Raw genomic sequence first — 18,970 nt, 5'->3', positions numbered from 1 at the left:
GTCTGGCAAGAAAGGACAGGCCGACCCCCTAGGATGAACGGTGCCACCGTGGAGAAAATGCTGTGTGCAGTGAGGGCCACTCAGCAAAAGAAGAGTAGAGGTAGATAGAGGTAGCTAAGGAGGTCAGCAACAGCACCAGGACATCTAGGATTCATTCCAGAAAACATACCAATTACCTGATGAGGATAGGTCAGGACACATCCTTCATTACCCATTGCCTTCAATGCACATTCTTTTACTCCATCTTACCCAATCTTCACATACATCATCCCTCTTTGCCAGGCATAAAGATGCCCACTACTTTTACATATGCTTCCCTGTCTTTCTCCTTTTACAATGGCTATTAACTTCGATCCTCACCTCACATCCTTCAAAGCAGTGTAACTTCCACTTCCTCAATTCATACTGAGAAGGCAATCTTCGCTACACGGAACATTCCCGTCTCCATCCCTCCACCCACTGCAATATTTCCAGTCTTACTATATCCAGAGGGACGTCACATTGGGCAGTACATTTCACTGTCCTCCTCACTTTAGCAGACAAAGAAGGGGCAGTGTCCAGGGAGAATTTCACTGAAAAAAACATCCACATTGTGGGAAGTATTTTCTGGGGTAATTTGTGGGGTGTGAGCATCGCTGGTTGGTCAGCCAGCATTTATTGCCCATCCCTCGTTGCCATTGAGAAGGTGTTGGTGAGCTGCCTTCTTGAACCGCTGTTGTCCACCTGCCGTGGGTTGACCCATAATGCCATTAGGAAGGGAATTCCAGGATTTTGACCCAGTGAGAGTGAAGGAAAGGTGATATATTTCCTTGGTGAGTGGCTTGGAGGGGAACTTAAAGGTGATGGTGTTCCCATACACCTGCTGCCCTTGTCTTTCTGGTGATTAAGTCTTTAGCAGTTTTTGGTGCTGACTAGGTGGCTGCTTCTTTCCAAGGGAATTCAAGACATTGCTGGCAACACCCACACTTGTTAGTCATCCCGAATTGTCCTTTTCAGAGAACAAGTCAGAGAAGACGAGTGGACCAGTTCTTTTACAACAATTACTGACAGTTGATGGTGCCCACCATCACTGACATTAAGTTTATGTTCAAAATTTGAGAAAGGAGGCAAGAATCTCAGGCTGGACTATTTAGCACAACTTCAAAAGAAGGGTTGAGAGTGTGGTGCTGCAAAAGCGCAGCAGGTCAGGCAGCACCCGAGGAGCAGGAGAATCGACATTTCGGGCATAAGAACTTCTTCACGAATGAGGCCTTTCTTCAAAAGAAGAGCTGTAGGAAACAATTGAGTCCATTTTGTGAAGTGAAATGTTAAAATTGCAGAGATGGATTTTGGACTTGTATTTGGGTACCATTGAGGATCAGGAGGATGCCCTCAAGAGTATCTTGGCTGGGATAGAAGGATTGTTCTTTGTAAGACATGTTGACATCAAAGATCTGTTTTGATAGTATCAAAAGATCATTCAACCTTTTGCCTGTGTTTATATTTTTGGTGAAACCACTGAGTTTTGGATGATTAGAACCATGGCCTAGAAATTTGATGGCAGGCAAGAAGTAGATGCCCATAATGAGCCTAATATGTGCCGAGAGCATCGAGAGGGCTTTTATGGCAGTGTTCCTATCTCTGGACTAGAGGGTTCAAGTTCTGGAGGTTTATCAAATAATAATGGAATGGAATCGCCATCAATTTCTAATTGCAACAAAATCCTCAGAGAAAAAATTTCTGAAATTGAAAATATTCTTCGCCTTCATCGGGAATGTCTGAACAAGGAATTTCATGCATCTGCCTAATGGTTATTTGAGGGGCCTTGTTTTTGCTATTGGTGTGTTCACATACATTAGTCAGGTTAATGCATGAATCTTTAGAGCTATTCTTTAAGCAAGTTGAACTGTTCTCCATTGGACACCATAAGGAGCATCATTTGCAATGGGTTGCTTATTATGGTCTTCTTGTCTATGTTAAGTTTGTGGCTACCTGCTTAGTCACAGAACATAAAGCAATTTTACAAATATAGCTTAGATTGCAGGAGTCAATAAAATATTGAAGGAGCAATCTTACCTGTCTACAATTCTTTTTCTAGACTGCCTTCTTCGTAGCTTACAAATGGAAAATTGGATATTAATGAATGATAGAACCATTAATTAAAACAGAAGATACTTGGCCACTGAGGTCTGGCAGAATCTGTGTAGAGAGAAACAATCTGTATTTCAGATTGTGACTTTTCAATAGCATTGTGAAGATATCGAGATGGAACTGAACTAACTGGATAGCCTTCTACTGTACTGCTCAACATCTCACCATTAAGGCTGCTCACGCCAGTTAACTTGCACTGACTTTTAATATTGAAATGAATTGGCAATTGAAATGAATTTCCAATGATCTATTGCTAACATTTTCCAGCACTGACTGCCTCTGGGCTTCATGTGATTATCACATACTCACATTGAAACCTCTATAATAATGCTATCAGAATAACACAATCTCAAAACCGTGGGCAGAATGGTGGCACAGTGGTTAGCATTGCTGCCTCACAGCACCAGAGACCCGGATTCAATTCCCGCTTCAGGCGACTGGCTGTGTGGTGTTTGCACATTCTCCCCGTGTCTGCGTGGGTTTCCTCCGGGTGCTCTGGGTTCCTCCCACAGACCAAAAATGTGCAGGTTAAGTGAATTGGCCATGCTAAATTGCCCTTAGTGTTAGGTGAAGGGATAAATGTAGGGGAATGGGTCTGGGTGGGTTGCGCTTCGGCGGGTCGGTGTGGACTTGTTGGGCTGAAGGGCCTGTTTCCACACTGTAAGTAATATAACCTAAAACAAGGATTTATTTGAAAATGAAAGCAATACGAGGACAATGTTGCTGTAACCTTTTGAAAAAGTTTGTTGAACTGATTTTAAAATAGTACTTTTTCTTGTTTAATTCTTTACACTTGTTGCATTAATGATCACATTAGGATACCGCAATCCAATTTAAACGAAGGAGCACTACTCCACATTGTGTGAGTTTCCATGGAGATAGCACTGTGTGTTTATAAAGTCATAAAGTTGTACATCATGGAAACAGACCCTTCAGTTCAACTTATCCATGTCGTCCAGGTTTCCCAAACTAAACTAGGCCCATTTGTCTATGTTTTGCCCATATCCCTTTACATCTTTTCATTTCATGTACCTGTCCAAATGTCTTTTAAATGTTGTATTGTAACAACCTCTACCACTTCATACTGTGTGAGTCACCCCTCAGGCCATTTTTCATCTTGCCCCGCTCATCTTAAAATGATGCCCTTTAGTTTTGGACTCCCCCACCTTAGGAAAAAGATCTTAGATATTCACCTTATCCATGCCCCTCATGATTTTATGAACATCTATGAGATCACCCCTCAGCCTCCAAGGCTCCAGGGAAAAAAATCCCCAGCCTATTCAGCCTCTACCTATAACTCAAGCCCTCCAACCTCTGCAACATCCTTATCGATCTTTTCTGAACCCTTTCAAGTTTAACAACATCCTCCCTATAGAAGGGCAACTGGAATTGTACACAGTGTGCTATTTGAAAGTAGTACTCTGGCTGTAAAAATTCTTTTCATTTTAAAACATTTTCCTCCTTTGACTAACAATGCAAGGACGCTCTGTTATTATCACTAAGCAACATAAAATGTAAAAAGCCAGTTTTTGTTTTCTTGGTCCTCTCCCCATTCTGTCTGTGAGTGTCTCTTAACTTTTCTCCTGAGTGTTCACCTTCTTTGTTGGAAGGTCTAGCATCAGTTGTCTAATTGGAAATTTTTAATGTGAGTCTTGGGGTGAATGTACACTATTCAGCTCAAAACATGAGAGAATATCAGGGCATTCAATCTTATCTTCACTGTTTCAACAAATGCAACCTGATAAATCAGGATTTCTCCTCCTGATCCTTTTCACTACATAGAAACATGGGATATAGGAGCAGGAGGAGGCCATTCAGCCCTTCAAACCTGCTCAGGCATTCAATATGATCATGGCTGATCATCCAACTCAGTTCCCTGTTCCTGCTTTCTCCCCATATACTTTGATTCTTCTAGTCCTAAGAACTATATCTCCATCTTTCTTGAAAGTCTTCAATCTGTTTTGGGACCATTGCTTTTTGTTATCTTTATAAATGATCTAGAGGAAGGACTTGAAAGCTGGGTAAGCAAGTTTGCGGATGACACAAAAGTCGGTGGAGTTGTGGATAGTGAGGAAGGAAGTGGTAGGTTACAGCGGGATATAGATAAGTTGCAGAGCTGGGCGGAAATGTGGCAAATGGAATTCAATGTAGCTAAGTGCGAAGTCGTTCACTTTGGTAGGAATAACAAGATGATGGATTACTGGGCTAATGGTAGGCTAATTGGTAGTGTGGATGAGCAGAGGGATCTTGGTGTCTATGTACACAGATCTCTGAAAGTTGCCACCCAGGTAAATAGTGCTGTGAGGAAGGCATATGGTGTACTGGGCTTTATTGGTAGAGGAATTGAGTTCCGGAGTCCTGAGGTCATGTTGCAGTTGTATAAGACTCTGGTGAGGCCTCATCTGGAGTATTGTGTGCAGTTTTGGTCGCCATACTATAGGAAGGATGTGGAAGCTTTAGAACGAGTGCAGAGGAGGTTTACCAGGATGTTGCCTGGAATGGTAGGAAAATCTTATGAGGAAAGGCTGAGGCACTTGGGGCTGTTCTCATTGGAGAAGAGAAGGTTTAGGGGAGATCTGATAGAAGTGTATAAGATGATTAGGGGTTTAGATAGGGTAGATACTAAGAACCTTTTACCGCTAATGGAGTCAGGTGTTACTAGGGGACATAGCTTTAAATTAAGGGGTGGTAGGTATAGGACAGATGTTAGGGGTAGATTCTTCACACAGCGGGTTGTGAGTTCATGGAATGCCCTGCCCGTATCAGTGGTGAACTCTCCTTCTTTATGGTCATTTAAGCGGGCATTGGATAGGCATTTGGAAGTTATTGGGCTAGTATAGGTTAGGTAGGATTCGGTCGGCGCAACATCGAGGGCCGAAGGGCCTGTACTGCGCTGTATCCTTCTATGTTCTATGTTCTATGTTCTAATGTTTTGGCCTTGAACAATTTCCCGTGGCAAAGAATTTCACCGCACGCCACCCTCTAGATGAAGAAATTCCTTCTCATGTTTGCCCTAAAAGGCAAACTTAGCCTTAGACAGTGACCCCCGCCCCGGTTCTGGACTCCCTGGTCACTGAGAACATCCTTGCTGCAGCAATCGTGTCTGACCCTGTTAAAATTTTGTAGGCTTCTACAAGACTCCCCTTCATTCTTCTAAACTCTACTCAATATAATCTTAATTGATTCAGTGTCTCCCTGTAGGTCAGGCCTGCCACCTTCAGACTCAGTCTGATAAACCTTCTTTGCACTTCCTCAGTAGCCAAAACAAGTTTCCTCAGATAAGGAGAATGCCCTGTACAGTTGCAGCAGACCATCCCTGCTCCTCTATTTGAATCCTTTTGCAATGAGGCCAACATACCATTTACCTTCTTTACTGCCTGTTGCATTTGCATACTTACTTTCAGTCACTGGTGTAGAAGGACACCAATGCCTTGTTGCATCTCCCTCTTTGAAGAAAGTGAGGACTGCAGATGCTGGAGATCAGAGACAAGAGTGTGGTGTTGGAAAAGCACAGCAAGTCATGCAGCTTCCAAGAAGCAGAAGAATCAATGCTTTGGGCATAGGCCCCTCATTCCTGCTGAAGGGTCAATGCCCGAACCGTCAATTCTGCTGCTCCTCAGATGCTGCCTGATCGGCTATGCTTTTCCAACACCACAGTCTCGACTTGCATCTCACACTTTCCCAAACTATCACCATTCAGGTTATAATCCTGTACATGCCAGTAAAGTGAATAACCTCACATTTATCCACATTATACTTCATGCATTTGCCCAGTCACTCAACCTGTCCAAATCACACTGAAATGAAATAACACTTTGAATTGCTCAAGTCATGTGCTGGATGTGAGGTAAGTGATTAGTTTTATGGAGCATTAATTGTTTGATATTCAAAGTGTATTCGATTTATTAGGTTGTCAATTATTTGTAAAATTTCCACACTAAAATAGAATGTATTTATTTCAGGAACCTGCAACCAGGAGTGTGCTAATGGCCCCAACCACACACAAGGCCCATCAAGGAGCAGGGAGACAAACCGATGATAGCGCTGTTGTCCACTTCTTTAAGAATATGGTAATTAACTATTGCTGTCTACAGTGTGCAAGCTGTATGTTTCAACCTTGGAAATTATTTATCAAGACAGGGGATATAGGGAATTCCTCGGAGGGTTGGTGCAGACCAGTTGGGCCTAATGGCCTCTTTCTGCACTGTAGGAATTCTATGATTCTAGGCACCTTACTTTAAGGAAGGATGTTAAAGCCCTGGAAATAATTCAAAGGAGATTTATGAGTATGATACCAGGAATGAGGATTTTTAGATATAATGAAAAACTAATTTGACATATTCTCCTCAGAACAGAGAAGATTAAGAGGTAACCTTATTGAAGTGTTCAAAATTCTGAACAATTTTAACAAGGTAAAGAGGGATATTCTATTTCCATGATGTAGTAAATTAATATAGGTAACAACTTCAAGATTGTCAGCAACAGAGCTAGGAGTGAGAGGAGGAGAAACTTCTTTACTCAGAGAGTTTTTAATGTTTGGAATGCATGGCCTGGGAGGGTGATGGGGGTGGATTCCTAGGAGCTTTCAAATGAGAGCTGAATATATATTTCGAAGGGATGAAGGTAGAGGGCTATGGCGATAGGGCTAGAGAGTGGGACCAACTGGGTAGCTTTTTTGGGAGCTGCTACCCATCCAGATGCCTTTGAAATGCTATAATTGTACTAGCCTCCATCACTTCCTCTGGCATGCACCACTATCTGTGTGAAAGGTTTGCTCTTTAATTCCCTTTTAAATCTTTCCCCTCTCATTCTAAACCTATTCCCTCCAGTTTTGGATTCTCCTATCCTGGAGAAAAGACCTTGACTATTCACCCCATCCATGCCCCTCATGATTTTATAAACTTCTTTAAGATCACCCCTCAGCCTCTGACTCTCCAGGGAAAATAGCCCCAGCCTATTCGGCTTCTGTCTATCGCTCAAACCCTCCAACCCTGGCAACATCCTTGTAAATCTTTTGTGAACCCTTTCACGTTTCACAACATCTTTCCTATAGCAGGGAGACGAGAATTGAATGCAGCTTTCTAAAAATGGCCTAACCAATGTCCTGTATAGCTACAACATGACCTGCCAACTCCTATACTCAATGTGCTTATAATAAAAAGACAGGCATATCAAATGCCTTATTCATACCCTGTCTACCTGTGGTTCCACTTTGAACTTGCACTCCAAGGTCTCTTTGTTTGGCAACATTCTCCAGGCCCTTACCATTAAGTGTATAAGTCTTTGGCTGATTTGCCCCATCAAAATGTAGTGCATTATATCTAGATTGAACTCCATCTGCCAGTTCTCAGCCATTGATCTAGATTCCATTGTACCCTGAGGTAGCCTTTTTCACTATCCACTACATCACTAATTTTGGTGGCATCTGCAAATTTACTAACTATACCTCCTATATTCACATCCAAAGCATTTGTATAAATGATAACATCAGTGGACCTTGCAGCACAGCATTGGTCACAGACCTCCAGTCCAAAAAGCAACCCTCCACCACTATCCTCTGTCTCCTTCCTTTGGGCCAATTCTGTATCCAAATGGCTAGTTCTCCCTGTATTCCATGTGGTATAACCTTGTTAACCAGTCTACCATGCGGAACCTTGTTGAATGCCTTACTGAAGTCAATCTTGATCACGTCTACCATTTTGCCCTCATCAGACCTCTTCGTAACTTGTTCAAAAAAACTCAATCAAGTTCGTGAGACATGATTTCCCATGCACAAAGCCATGTTGACAGTCCCTAATCAGTCCTTACCTTTTTAAATGCATGTAAATCATGTTCCTCCAACAATTTGCCCTTCAGTGATGTCATGCTCTTCAGTCTCTAGTTCCCTGCTTTTCCTTACCACCTTTCTTAAATAATGATAACGTTAGCCAACCTCCAGACTTCCAGCATCTCATCTATCGCTACCAATGACACAGATATCTCAGCAAGGGGCCCCAGCAATCAATTCCATAGCTTCCCACAAAATTCTATGGTGCATCTGATCTAGTCCTGGGGATTTAGCCACTCTTTGTGTTTTATGATGTACAGCACCTCCTCCACTATAATATGGACACTTTTCAAGATATCATTATTTATTTCCTTCAGTTCCCTAGCTTCTAGCCTTCTCCAAAGTAAACACTGATTCAAAATACACATTTATGATCTCTCCCATCTCCACACAAAGGCGATCTTGCTGAGCTTTAAGGGGCCCTGTTCTCTCCATAGCTACTCTTTTATCCTTGAATGTATTTATAGAAACACTTTGGATCCTCCTTAACCCTAGTTGCCAAAATTATCTCATGTCCCCTTTCTGCACTCTTGCTTTCCTTCTTAATTGTACTCCTACTTCCCTTATATCACCACATCTGATTCCCAACTCTATCCATAGATCAAAATTAACACCACCATAAGAAAATTACCAATTTTAGTCCCTTTTGCTGATTTGTGGTAAAAGAGAACTATTTTGTTGAAATTTTTCTTTGGGAAAGATTTACTTGGGTGTGGATGTGGTGCATATTTTGATTTTAAATTAGTTTTAAATCTATTTATTAAGAACAAATTTCAGGCAACCTTACTCCTGTGTGACTGTATCATGCTTAGTTATATTCTGACTCTGGTATTGTCTTCCTTTTCAGATGTCACCAAAGAAAGCCCCAGTAAAACAGAAGGTAAACAGTCTGCACCTTGCACTCGGTCTAGTGGATATGAAAATTGTGGCAATCACATACTCAGGAGCTTGACAATATCTTGCATTTAAGGGAAATATTAAGTGAAGAAAGAGTCTGTGTACAATACCTTTCACCACCTAGTGACATCTGAAGTCCTTCACACGAAATAAAAAACCTTTTGCTGAAGTGCAGGAAAATTTGCACGTACATTAAGATCGCAGAAATAGTAATATGACCAGAGCATTTTCTTTCAATAATGCAAGCTAAGGAGAAAATTATTTTCTCAGAGATTCTGAGTACTCCTTCACTCTTCAAGATAGTAATGTGGGATTTATTGATATCCATCTTGGAGGAGAGACAAGGTCTTTATTTCACACTCAAGTAAAAGAAAACAACTCTAACTGCACCACTCCCTCAGTAATGCACATTGCACAGGAGTGGCAGCCTGGATTATGAGAACAAGTCTCTGGCATGGTAGCTAAATCCTCTAGTTACTGACTCAGAGGCAGGAGCACAACCCATAGAGCTCTAAGCAGAGTATCATTTTCTTATTCAGCTATAGAACAGAACTGCTATTCTATTTTAATTAGAAAAGAAATGACAAAACTAATGTCTGTTCGTTACTTCCGTTAAGTGTTAAGGACTCTTGCATTCAGATGTTGAGTAGCAATCTTAAGGTAACCTTGATTATATTCTGTGCCCAAGTCTTTTTCTGAGCCTTTTGTGTCTCCAATTGTATTTGGTGATTATCATGGCTCCTTTTCTCATCACTACTACAGGCAAGGTTCGGAGCAAGTAGAGCTATCACTAAATTTATTTGGGTAAGGCGCAAGATCTGTATTTACTGCCATAATCATGCTGGTCACAATGGCTAACAAATCAATAAATTTAAGAAATCTAACCAAAAATGCACTTGCACCATTACTGTTTCATTTCATCTTGTCATGCCAACATCTCTGGTGATATTTCTCATTTATAAACTCCATTCCCATACTTACCTAACTCCATAGACAGGGAGTTCCCAGCAGAAAATTAGTTAGTAGGCAAATTTGTGTGAATTCGGCCTTCAGTTCAAGTGTCCCAATGCCTTAATCCAATATCAGATTTGTAATGGATGGGGATATCTGATGAAGGAGCAAGCTTCTTAGATAGGAAAGAGAAATCCTAATTTCCTGTTAGTGTTATTATGTAGCATGATTAAGTGAGATGAAATTGATCCTTAGAGGAGTATAGCTTACTTAACTGTTATCCCAGCTGACAGAACTCAATGTGAGGCAAACAAATTTGTTGATCGCAAAATCAGAGAGATCGATTTGAAGACAGCAACATTATCATTGCAAATTGTTTGGTTTTCTTTAAATGTGAACAAAGACATTGATTAAAGTTTTGGTGCAATGCCTGCTGAAGATGAGGTGTACCAGCCGAAAGCAATCAATAGAGAGAGAAGCCAAAATGGCACATGATGGAGAAAGGAATGGAAGGCTATGCTGATGGATTGAAATAAAGAGAGGTGGGTGAAGGATCACATAGGACATGAATGCTAACAGAGGCCAGTTAGGTCAAATGGCCTGTTTCATACTCTACTGCTGTTGTCAAAAATATGTTCTCCTTCACAGCTAATGTCTGTTAGCTAGTTCTGATCCTTTCAGGTATTTAGATGATCTCAAATTTTTACACCAGATTTAAACTCCTGCAAATAAATTGATATTTCAAGTTTCAATAAATATCACAAGGAGATAAAAAGTAAAACAAGCAAGGATTATTCTAGTACAATCTAAGTCTCAAGGCACAACTGATTGAATTCCTGAATGGAACAACTGATTCTGGTCAAAGTTTATTGCATCAGTCATGGGCTTTGAATGATTGATTGGTGGAGGGAATGTTGATTGTCCAACTGCCTTGCCACCCCCATGCCAACCCAGTCAGACAAGAAAGCTGGCAGCTGCCAAATGAGGCACCAGCTGGGATTGAGGTCCCAAAATCCAATCAAGAGCAGACCCCAGCAAAGCACATTAGAAATGGATATTGTTACTAATGGGAGAGGGAGTGTGCAGGGATGCAGGATGCTGCAGTTGTATTTAACAATCTTCCATTTGTCAGTTGTCTATTTGTTGCAAATTATGTCTTTGCCAGCCTCACAGTTTGGAGGCATGTCTCAGTACTCTGACAAATTCAGCAATTCTGTTGTTTCTTTACAATTGTTTCTTTACAATTCACTGACCCATAAGTGTATGAAAGCGTAGAATCCTCGGGGTGCTCCAGTTTCCTCCCACAGTCCAAAGATGAGTGGGTCAGGTGGATTGGCCATGCTAAATTGCCCATAGTGTTAGGTGCATTAGTCAGAGGGAAATGGGTCTGGGTGGGTTATTCTTCGGAGGGTCGGTGTGGGCTTGTTGGGCCGAAGGGCCTGTTTCCACACTGTAGGGAATCAAATCTAATATAATTTAAATACTGAGAGTGTGACCTAGTCTATGGTTCAAATTAGAACTAAGGTATCATCAAGCTGCATATTTCCACCTTCCCTTAGGCTGGAGTAGTAACCAGGAATGGCAGTTCATTGACAGAATAAGCGATCCTCAGACCTCTCTGTTCTCGGTGTTATTTGACCAACGTCTGTTTGTGAAGTCTAGTGTCTCCACATCTTTGCTGGTGGTTTTATTGATAGTCATTCAGCATCTTGTATACACAATGAATGGTAGCAGGACGTATGGAGGCTAATCCGTTAACCTCATCATTGCAGAGTCAAACTAATTGTATTTCGAAAGAAAATCTTACATAATCAATATCAACATATCACAATGCATTAATAATGTGTGGTACTATTGCTAATGTTTAACACAATTATACTTTCAAAAAATAACACTTTTTACTACAGGTATAAACAGTTCAGTGATACCGCAGATTTAATGTGTACTTCAGATATTCCTTCAAAGGTTCGTCTTCAGTTGAATCTCAACATTCAACAGCCACTCCGAGTATCCACATGCTCTTTTTAGTCCAGTGTGAGGCAGGGGGATCACTTAAGTCTTTGCCAAGCCCATCAGTCACCAGAGCAACTTAGAGCTGCCGATACGAATGTTAGCAGTTTTCTCATGAAGGTAGAATTTTTGTTTGACAAACCTGAATCACTTAAGGCAAACAGTCTCCAACATGAGGAGCAGTGAGTCTATAGTTCTTTCCAGCGACACTTCCTCAGGCCTTCCAAGACAATTATAGTGAAATGATCACAATTCAAAATATCTCATCTCGTCCTATTATTAAGATCAAATGAGGTCAAAAGCACAGCAGCCCCCAACCCCCCCAGCACCCGCCCCACCTCAACACGACAACTGGAAATTTTATTGCAGTTAATTAACTAAATTTGGAATAAAAGGTAAAGTAAACTTGTCATCAACCATAGAGCTGCACTTTCATTAGAGAGAAACAATTGGTGCTGGTTTAATCTGAGGGTCACCATGGCTCAGCCAAGGGGAGAGATTGAGAGGGATAGTCCTTCATGATAACCTCAGCCAGTACGGGAATTAAACCCAAATTGTTGGTGCCACCCTGCATTAAAACCCAGTTGTCCAACCAACTGAGCTAACTGATCCTCATAAAACAGCTTGTATCAGTAATGGTACCCATATAAATAACACACCATCTAGTTCAATCATATCCTTTTAAGGAAGGACATCTACTATCCTTACCTGGTCGGTCCATGTGTGACCCCAGAGCCACAGAAATGCAGTTAGTTCTTAACTACCATCTGAATTGGCCCTAGGAATTGTTAAGAAGATGCCTTATCTTCACCTTGGTTTAGGGTAATTTGGGATCAACAATGAATATGATGCCCAGATCCCATGGAAAACCTCTGCATCCATTCAAGGTGCTTTTCTCTCTTTCCCCCTATCAGTACGTCTTTCGGCATCTTTACCTTCCAACATCCAGCAAGGCCGCATGGAGACTATGCTTTGATGTACTCCTCTATCTGTTTGTCAGGACACGCCTGAGACGCAGCCAGAATGATTTAGAATTCCCATATTTTCTCAGTCCTTAGAAGAAAGGTTTTATTTTGTTCAGTGCTTCCTATGGTGGGTTGTGCACATCACTGTGTGGACAGTTGTGAACTTGCGAGGTTCACAATCCACAATCAGCCAGAGTAACCTATTGGCAAACCAATCTGGTGTTCCAGTATGTCACCCTTTTACTTGTTGTACACAGAGAACATAGAATGTTGAACATTACAGCACAGAAACAGACCTTTCGGCCCACCATGTCTGTGCTGACCATGATGTCATTCTAAACTAATTCCATCTGCCTGCACATGGTCCGTATCTTTGCTATCCATGCCTGTTTGTGTTTCTGTCTAAATGCTTCTTAAACTTAGCTATCATATCTGCTTCTACCACCTCCCCTGTAGCACATTCCAAGCACCAACCACCATCTGTGTAAGAAAAAACTTCATTTGCAAACATCTTTTAAAACTTTTCTCCTCACCTTAAATCTGTGCCCCATAGTACTCGACATCTCCCACCCTTGGAAGAAGATTTCCACTATCCATCCTATCCATGCCTTTCATAATTTCATACCTATTTCTATCAGGTCACCCTCAGCCTCCGACATTCTAACAAAAACAATCCAAGTTTGTCCAACCTAAGAGGCTGGGGGATGACCTTATAGAAGTTTACGAAATCATGAGGATGGATAGCCAAGATCTTCTTTTCCCCAGGGTAGGGGCATCAAAAACTAGAGGGTATGGGTTTAAAGTGAGAGGGAAAAGATTTAAAAGGGGTCTAAGGGGCAACCTTTTCACACAGAGGGTGGTGCGTGTATGGAATGTGCTGCCAAAGTAAACGGTAGAAGCTGCTACAATCACAACATTTAAAAAGCATCTGGATGGATACATGAATAGGAAGGTTTGGAGGAATATGGGCCAAATGCTGGCAGATGGGATGAGAATAATTTAGGATATCTGGTCAGCAGGGATGAATTGGACCAAAAGTTGTACACCCCTATTAATCTGAGTCTCCTTATAGCTAATACACTCCAATCCATGCAACAAGCTGGTAAACCCCTTTTGCATTCTTTCCAAAGCCTCCACACCCTTCCTGAAGTGCAATGATCAGAACTGCACACTCAATACTCCAAATGTGACCTAACTAAAGTCTTATATGGCTGTAACATTAACATTACTCTGGAAAATTTCTCCCTGACCACACCCACCCTTTCCCAATCCCCATACAAAACATCCCAGTCAGGAACCCATCCAGCTTCCTCCTGAAGGTATAGAGTGGTCATTAACCATTGCAGTGTCTGGCAATGCTTTTTACGTAGGCTTACCTCTCCCTTGGAAACAAGGAACCTCAGATTCAGTCTGTTCCTCACTTTGCACAGATTGCACAGTTATCTCCGTTCTGTCAAACTGAAAGGACCAAGATTGAAAGAAGTTACTTTGAACAGTTTTAACTTGTTATTATAGCATGTACGATCTACAAAATGTCAGCTAGTTATACCCTCTGAAATCATTACAAATATTTGGAAAATAGTAACGATAATCATTTCTGTGAATGAATTTCTTATTCCTACGTTTAACTTCTGTTTTGATTTGTTTAAAGGGTACGGATGGACAAAGGCCACATTATGGGGCAGCTGGTTCTTCCAAGTCAAAGGATGCTTATAGAGGACGGAGAGATGGCTCAGGCACCCTCTCATCTTTTTTCAAAATGGTAAAAAAATTTTCAAAGAAAACCACATAATACAGTGACAACAACAACAACTGACTGTTATATGGCACAACTTTACCTCTGCTGTAGACTTTAGTTCAGACATAAGTCGTTTAATTTCTGATATAAAAATTTATTCATCTCAGGCGATGAGACAGCAGTTCACTACCGGCGGTTCTGCACCTATTTAGTTGGGTTAGCTGGTGTGACTAGAATCCTGTTGTGCAATTTCTGCTGGTAATGCAGACTCCAGTATCAAATAACCAGAAATCAACAGCAACACATACATTAATATAGCACCATAACATTATAAAATGTCATGAGGCACTTCTTTGTCAATTATTTGACAGCAAGACATATGAGATATGTGGTTAAAAGCTTGGTCAAAGAGATAGAGAAAAAATTACAGTTGATTTCAGAGATTAAATCATGATTAGTTTGCCAATACTATTGTGGGTCAGAATAGATGGTTGAACTCTGAGTTGAAAATGTGTTGCTGGAAAAGCGCAGCAGGTCAGGCAGCATCCAAGAAGCAGGAGAATCAACGTTTCAGGCATGAGCCCTTCTTCAGGCATGTGCCAAGCAGGCTAAGATAAAAAGTAGGGAGGAGGGACTTGGGGGAGGGGCGATGGAGGTGGGATAGGTGGAAGGAGGTTAAGGTGAGGGTGAAAGGCCGGAGTGGGGGTGGGGGCGGAGAGGTCAGGAAGAAGATTGCAGGTTAGGAGGGCGGTGCTGAGTTCGAGGGTTGGGACTGAGACAAGGTGGGGGGAGGGGAAATGAGGAAACTGGAGAAATCTGAGTTCATCCCTTGTGGTTAGAGGGTTCCTAGGTGGAAGATGACGCGCTCTTCCTCCAATCGTCATGTTGCTATGGTCTGGCAATGGAGGAGTCTAAGGACCTGCGTGTCCTTGGTGGAATGGGAGGGGGAGTTGAAGTGTTGAGCCACAGGGTGGTTGGGTTGGTTGGTCTGGGTGTCCCAGAGGTTCTCTGAAACGTTCCGCAAGTAAGCGGCCTGTCTCCCCAATATAGAGGAGGCCACATCGGGTGCAGCGGATGCAGTAAATGAGGTGCAGGTGAATTTATGGCGGATATGGAAGGATCCCATGGGGCCTTGGAGAGAAGTAAGGGGGGAGGTGTGGGCGCAAGTTTTGCATTTCTTGCGGTTGCAGGGGAGGGTGCTGGGAGTGGAGGTTGGGTTGGTGGGGGGTGTGGACCTGACAAGGGAGTCACAGAGGGAGTGGTCTTTTCGGAATGCTGATAGGGGAGGGGAGGGAAATATATCTCTGATGGTGGGGTCCATTTGGAGGTGGTGGAAATGACGATGGATGATATGATGTATATGGAGGTTGGTGGGGTGGTAGGTGAGGACCAGTGGGGTTCTGTTCTGGTGGCGATTGGAGGGCAGGGCTCAAGTGCGGAGGAGCGGGAAGTGGAGGAGATGCGGTGGAGAGCATTGTTGATCACGTCTGGAGGGAAATTGCAGACTTTGGGTTGTTTGGTATTGGAACTGGTCCTCCTGGGAGCAGATGCGGCGGAGACGAAGGAATTGGGAATATGGGATGGTGTTTTTACAGGGGGCAGGGTGTGGGGAGGTGTAGTTTAGGTAGCTGTGGGAGTCAGTCGGCTTATAGTAAATGTCCGTGTTGATTCGGTCGCCCGAGATGGAAATGGAGAGGTCTAGGAAGGGGAGGGAGGAGTCTGAAATGGTCCAGGTAAATTTGAGGCCGGGGTGGAAGGTGTTGGTAAAGTGGATGAACTGTTCAACCTCCTTGTGTTGAACTCTATGAGGTTGGAATCATATAGGTGCTCTACAAAGTCTCCCTACTCCACCGGAACATTGTTGCTGGGGTTGAAGGCTTGGGAGGTGTCAATAAATAGAAAAATGTATTTACATTTGAGAACATTGGGCCCACTTTCAAAATCAGTGCACCTCCACAGACCTGAGACTGAGTTAATTAGGTTGAAACCTTTTCTTTTTCTTTACTGTAACTGATTGAGCTGATATAACACAGATGTTTCCATTTGGTTCAGTGCCTCAGGGACAGAGACCAAAACAGATTTGAGTTTCCCAATCATTATCAAAGACCCCTGTATGAAGTTACTGTGTGAAATCAAGCAGAACAAATTAACATGGCAATGGTTAAATCATTCTCTGCTTAAAGCTATAGGGCAAAAACCAGGATTGTGATATGATGGTTGATGTGAATATATAAGTAATTAGGGCTACGTCATCATGGGAAGTCATATGATGACTTCTACAAGATTGCTGTCTTAGCAGTATCATGGTTGAAGTGAAGTCTTGGCGTGTACAGTTAGTTTTTTTTACAAGCCAATGTTTGCTAATCACCAAGACCCTGCAATCATTATCAACCCCACTCTCTGACACAGCCAAACTAGATGATGAAGACAGGTGAATAAATCACAGAGTAGCCAAACAATCAGAGATTGAGCACTTACTTGCAAGACAATGAATCAACAAGGAGATAGCAACATATGGCAAAGAAATTAAAGAATTTACCAAAGGTTTTCCAGACTAATTCCTGGCATTGTAGAACTGAGGTATAAAGAAAGATTGGATAGTTTAGGACTATATTCACTGGAGTTAAGAAGAATAAGAGGGGAGGATCTCATATAAACCTATAAAAATCCTAACAAGATTAGACAATGTAAAGCAGAAAGTATGTTCCTAATAATCAGGGTGTGCAGAACCAAAGGTCACAGTCAAAGAAAAAGGGGTAGGCCAATTAGGGCTCAGTTGAGGAGAAGATTCTTTACCTAAAGAGTGGTGAGCCTGTGGAATTCTCTGCCACAGAAAGCGGTTCAAATCCATACATTGAATGTTTGCAGTGAGAGAGATTTAGTTCATAGGACCAAAAGGATCAAAAGATATGAGGCAAAGGCAGGAACTGGGTACTTATCAGCTATGAGCATACTGAATGGTGGAGCAAGCTTGAAGAGCCAAAAGCCTTACTCTTGTTCCTATTTTCTATGTAAAGTTCAGTCTTGGGAGAAACACCAATATTGAGTGGGAGTAGTTGAATATGATTAAGCTTTCAGTCAGTTCTCCTGATACCTCATATGGTTCAGCATCAATTTTTTTGTTTGGTAGGAAGAAAGGGCTCTGGGATGTTTTACTGTGTTAAAGGTCATACATAAATGGTACAGGTATCAGCTAAGCACTGCAGTTGGCAATTCTTTCATTAAGAGAATGAACACTTAATTTTCAGGGAAGTCTATATATTAGCCAAACGTACCTCAAGGTAAATCAGTTGTGAGCACAAGCTCCTTCAGGAAATAATGAAGCAGGCAAAAATTGACAAGAAACAGGAAGCAGTTGGTCATAGTTAATTGAATGATACTGTCAATCAAATGGTGCCACAGGAACCAGCTAACTTTCTGATGACGAAACATAGAGAATAACTTTCTAAATGGTGAGAAAATTAGTAAAGCCAAAGCACAAAGGGATCTGGGAGCGCTAGTCGAGGATTCTCTAAAGGTAAACATGCAAGTTGAGTCCGTGATTAAGAAAGCAAATGCAATGTTGTCTCTTATCTCAAGAGGGTTGGAATATAAAAGCAGAGATGTGCTACTGAGACTCTATAAAGCTCTGGTTAGGCCCCATTTGGAGTACTGTGTCCAGTTTTGGTCCCCACACCTCAGGAAGGACATACTGGCACTGGAACGTGTCCAGCGGAGATTCACGCGGATGATCCCTGGAATGGCAGGTCTAACATATGAGGAACGGCTGAGGATACTGGGATTGTATTCGTTGGAGTTTAGAAGATTGAGGGGAGACTTAATAGAGACGTACAAGATAATACATGGCTTGGAAAAGGTGGACGCTAGGAAATTGTTTCCGTTAGGTGAGGAGACTAGGACCCGTGGACACAGCCTTAGAATTAGAGAGGGTCAATTCAGAACAGAAATGCGGAGACATTTCTTCAGCCAGAGGGTGGTGGGCCTGTGGAATTCATTGCCACGGAGTGCAGTGGAGGCCGGGACGCTAAATGTCTTCAAGGCCGAGATTGATAGATTCTTGTTGTCTCGAGGAATTAAGGGCTACGGGGAGAACGCTGGTAAGTGGAGTTGAAATGCCAATCAGCCATGATTGAATGGCGGAGTGGACTCGATGGGCCGAATGGCCTTACTTCCACTCCAATGTCTTATGGTCTTATGGTCTTAAAAGGAAGGTTAAGGAGAGGCGGGTGAGATACTTGGCAGGGGAAGGCTTAATTCTTTTACCTGAAGGAAAGTCACAGCTGTTACTTTAGGAATCACCTTAGCAGATGATTTGGTGCAATGTATTGTAAAATTGGACCACAACTTTTAACAACCCTGGGGCTGAGATTACATCTCTGCTGATATCCCACAGTCAAATGTCTTTCTAATATTTTTTGCTCAGTTGTCTGAGATAAACAAGGGGGTGAAGTG

General features: G+C 42.2%; 1 protein-coding gene across 3 annotated transcripts in view; it reads left to right on the top strand.

The window, feature by feature from the left end:
• Positions 1-18,970, top strand: part of LOC132813273 (myelin basic protein-like) — a 180,591-nt gene that overhangs the window by 157,539 nt on the left and 4,082 nt on the right. For all 3 annotated transcript variants that reach the window (XM_060823117.1, XM_060823118.1, XM_060823116.1), the window contains 3 exons: positions 6,093-6,200; positions 8,805-8,837; positions 14,432-14,542. In XM_060823117.1, the coding sequence (XP_060679100.1) occupies positions 6,093-6,200; positions 8,805-8,837; positions 14,432-14,542 (252 nt within the window). The remainder of the gene's footprint in view (positions 1-6,092; positions 6,201-8,804; positions 8,838-14,431; positions 14,543-18,970) is intronic.

The sequence above is a fragment of the Hemiscyllium ocellatum genome, chromosome 4 (genome assembly GCF_020745735.1).
Source record: "Hemiscyllium ocellatum isolate sHemOce1 chromosome 4, sHemOce1.pat.X.cur, whole genome shotgun sequence".
Lineage (NCBI taxonomy): Eukaryota > Metazoa > Chordata > Chondrichthyes > Orectolobiformes > Hemiscylliidae > Hemiscyllium > Hemiscyllium ocellatum.
This window is presented reverse-complemented; position numbering and strand designations above follow the sequence as displayed.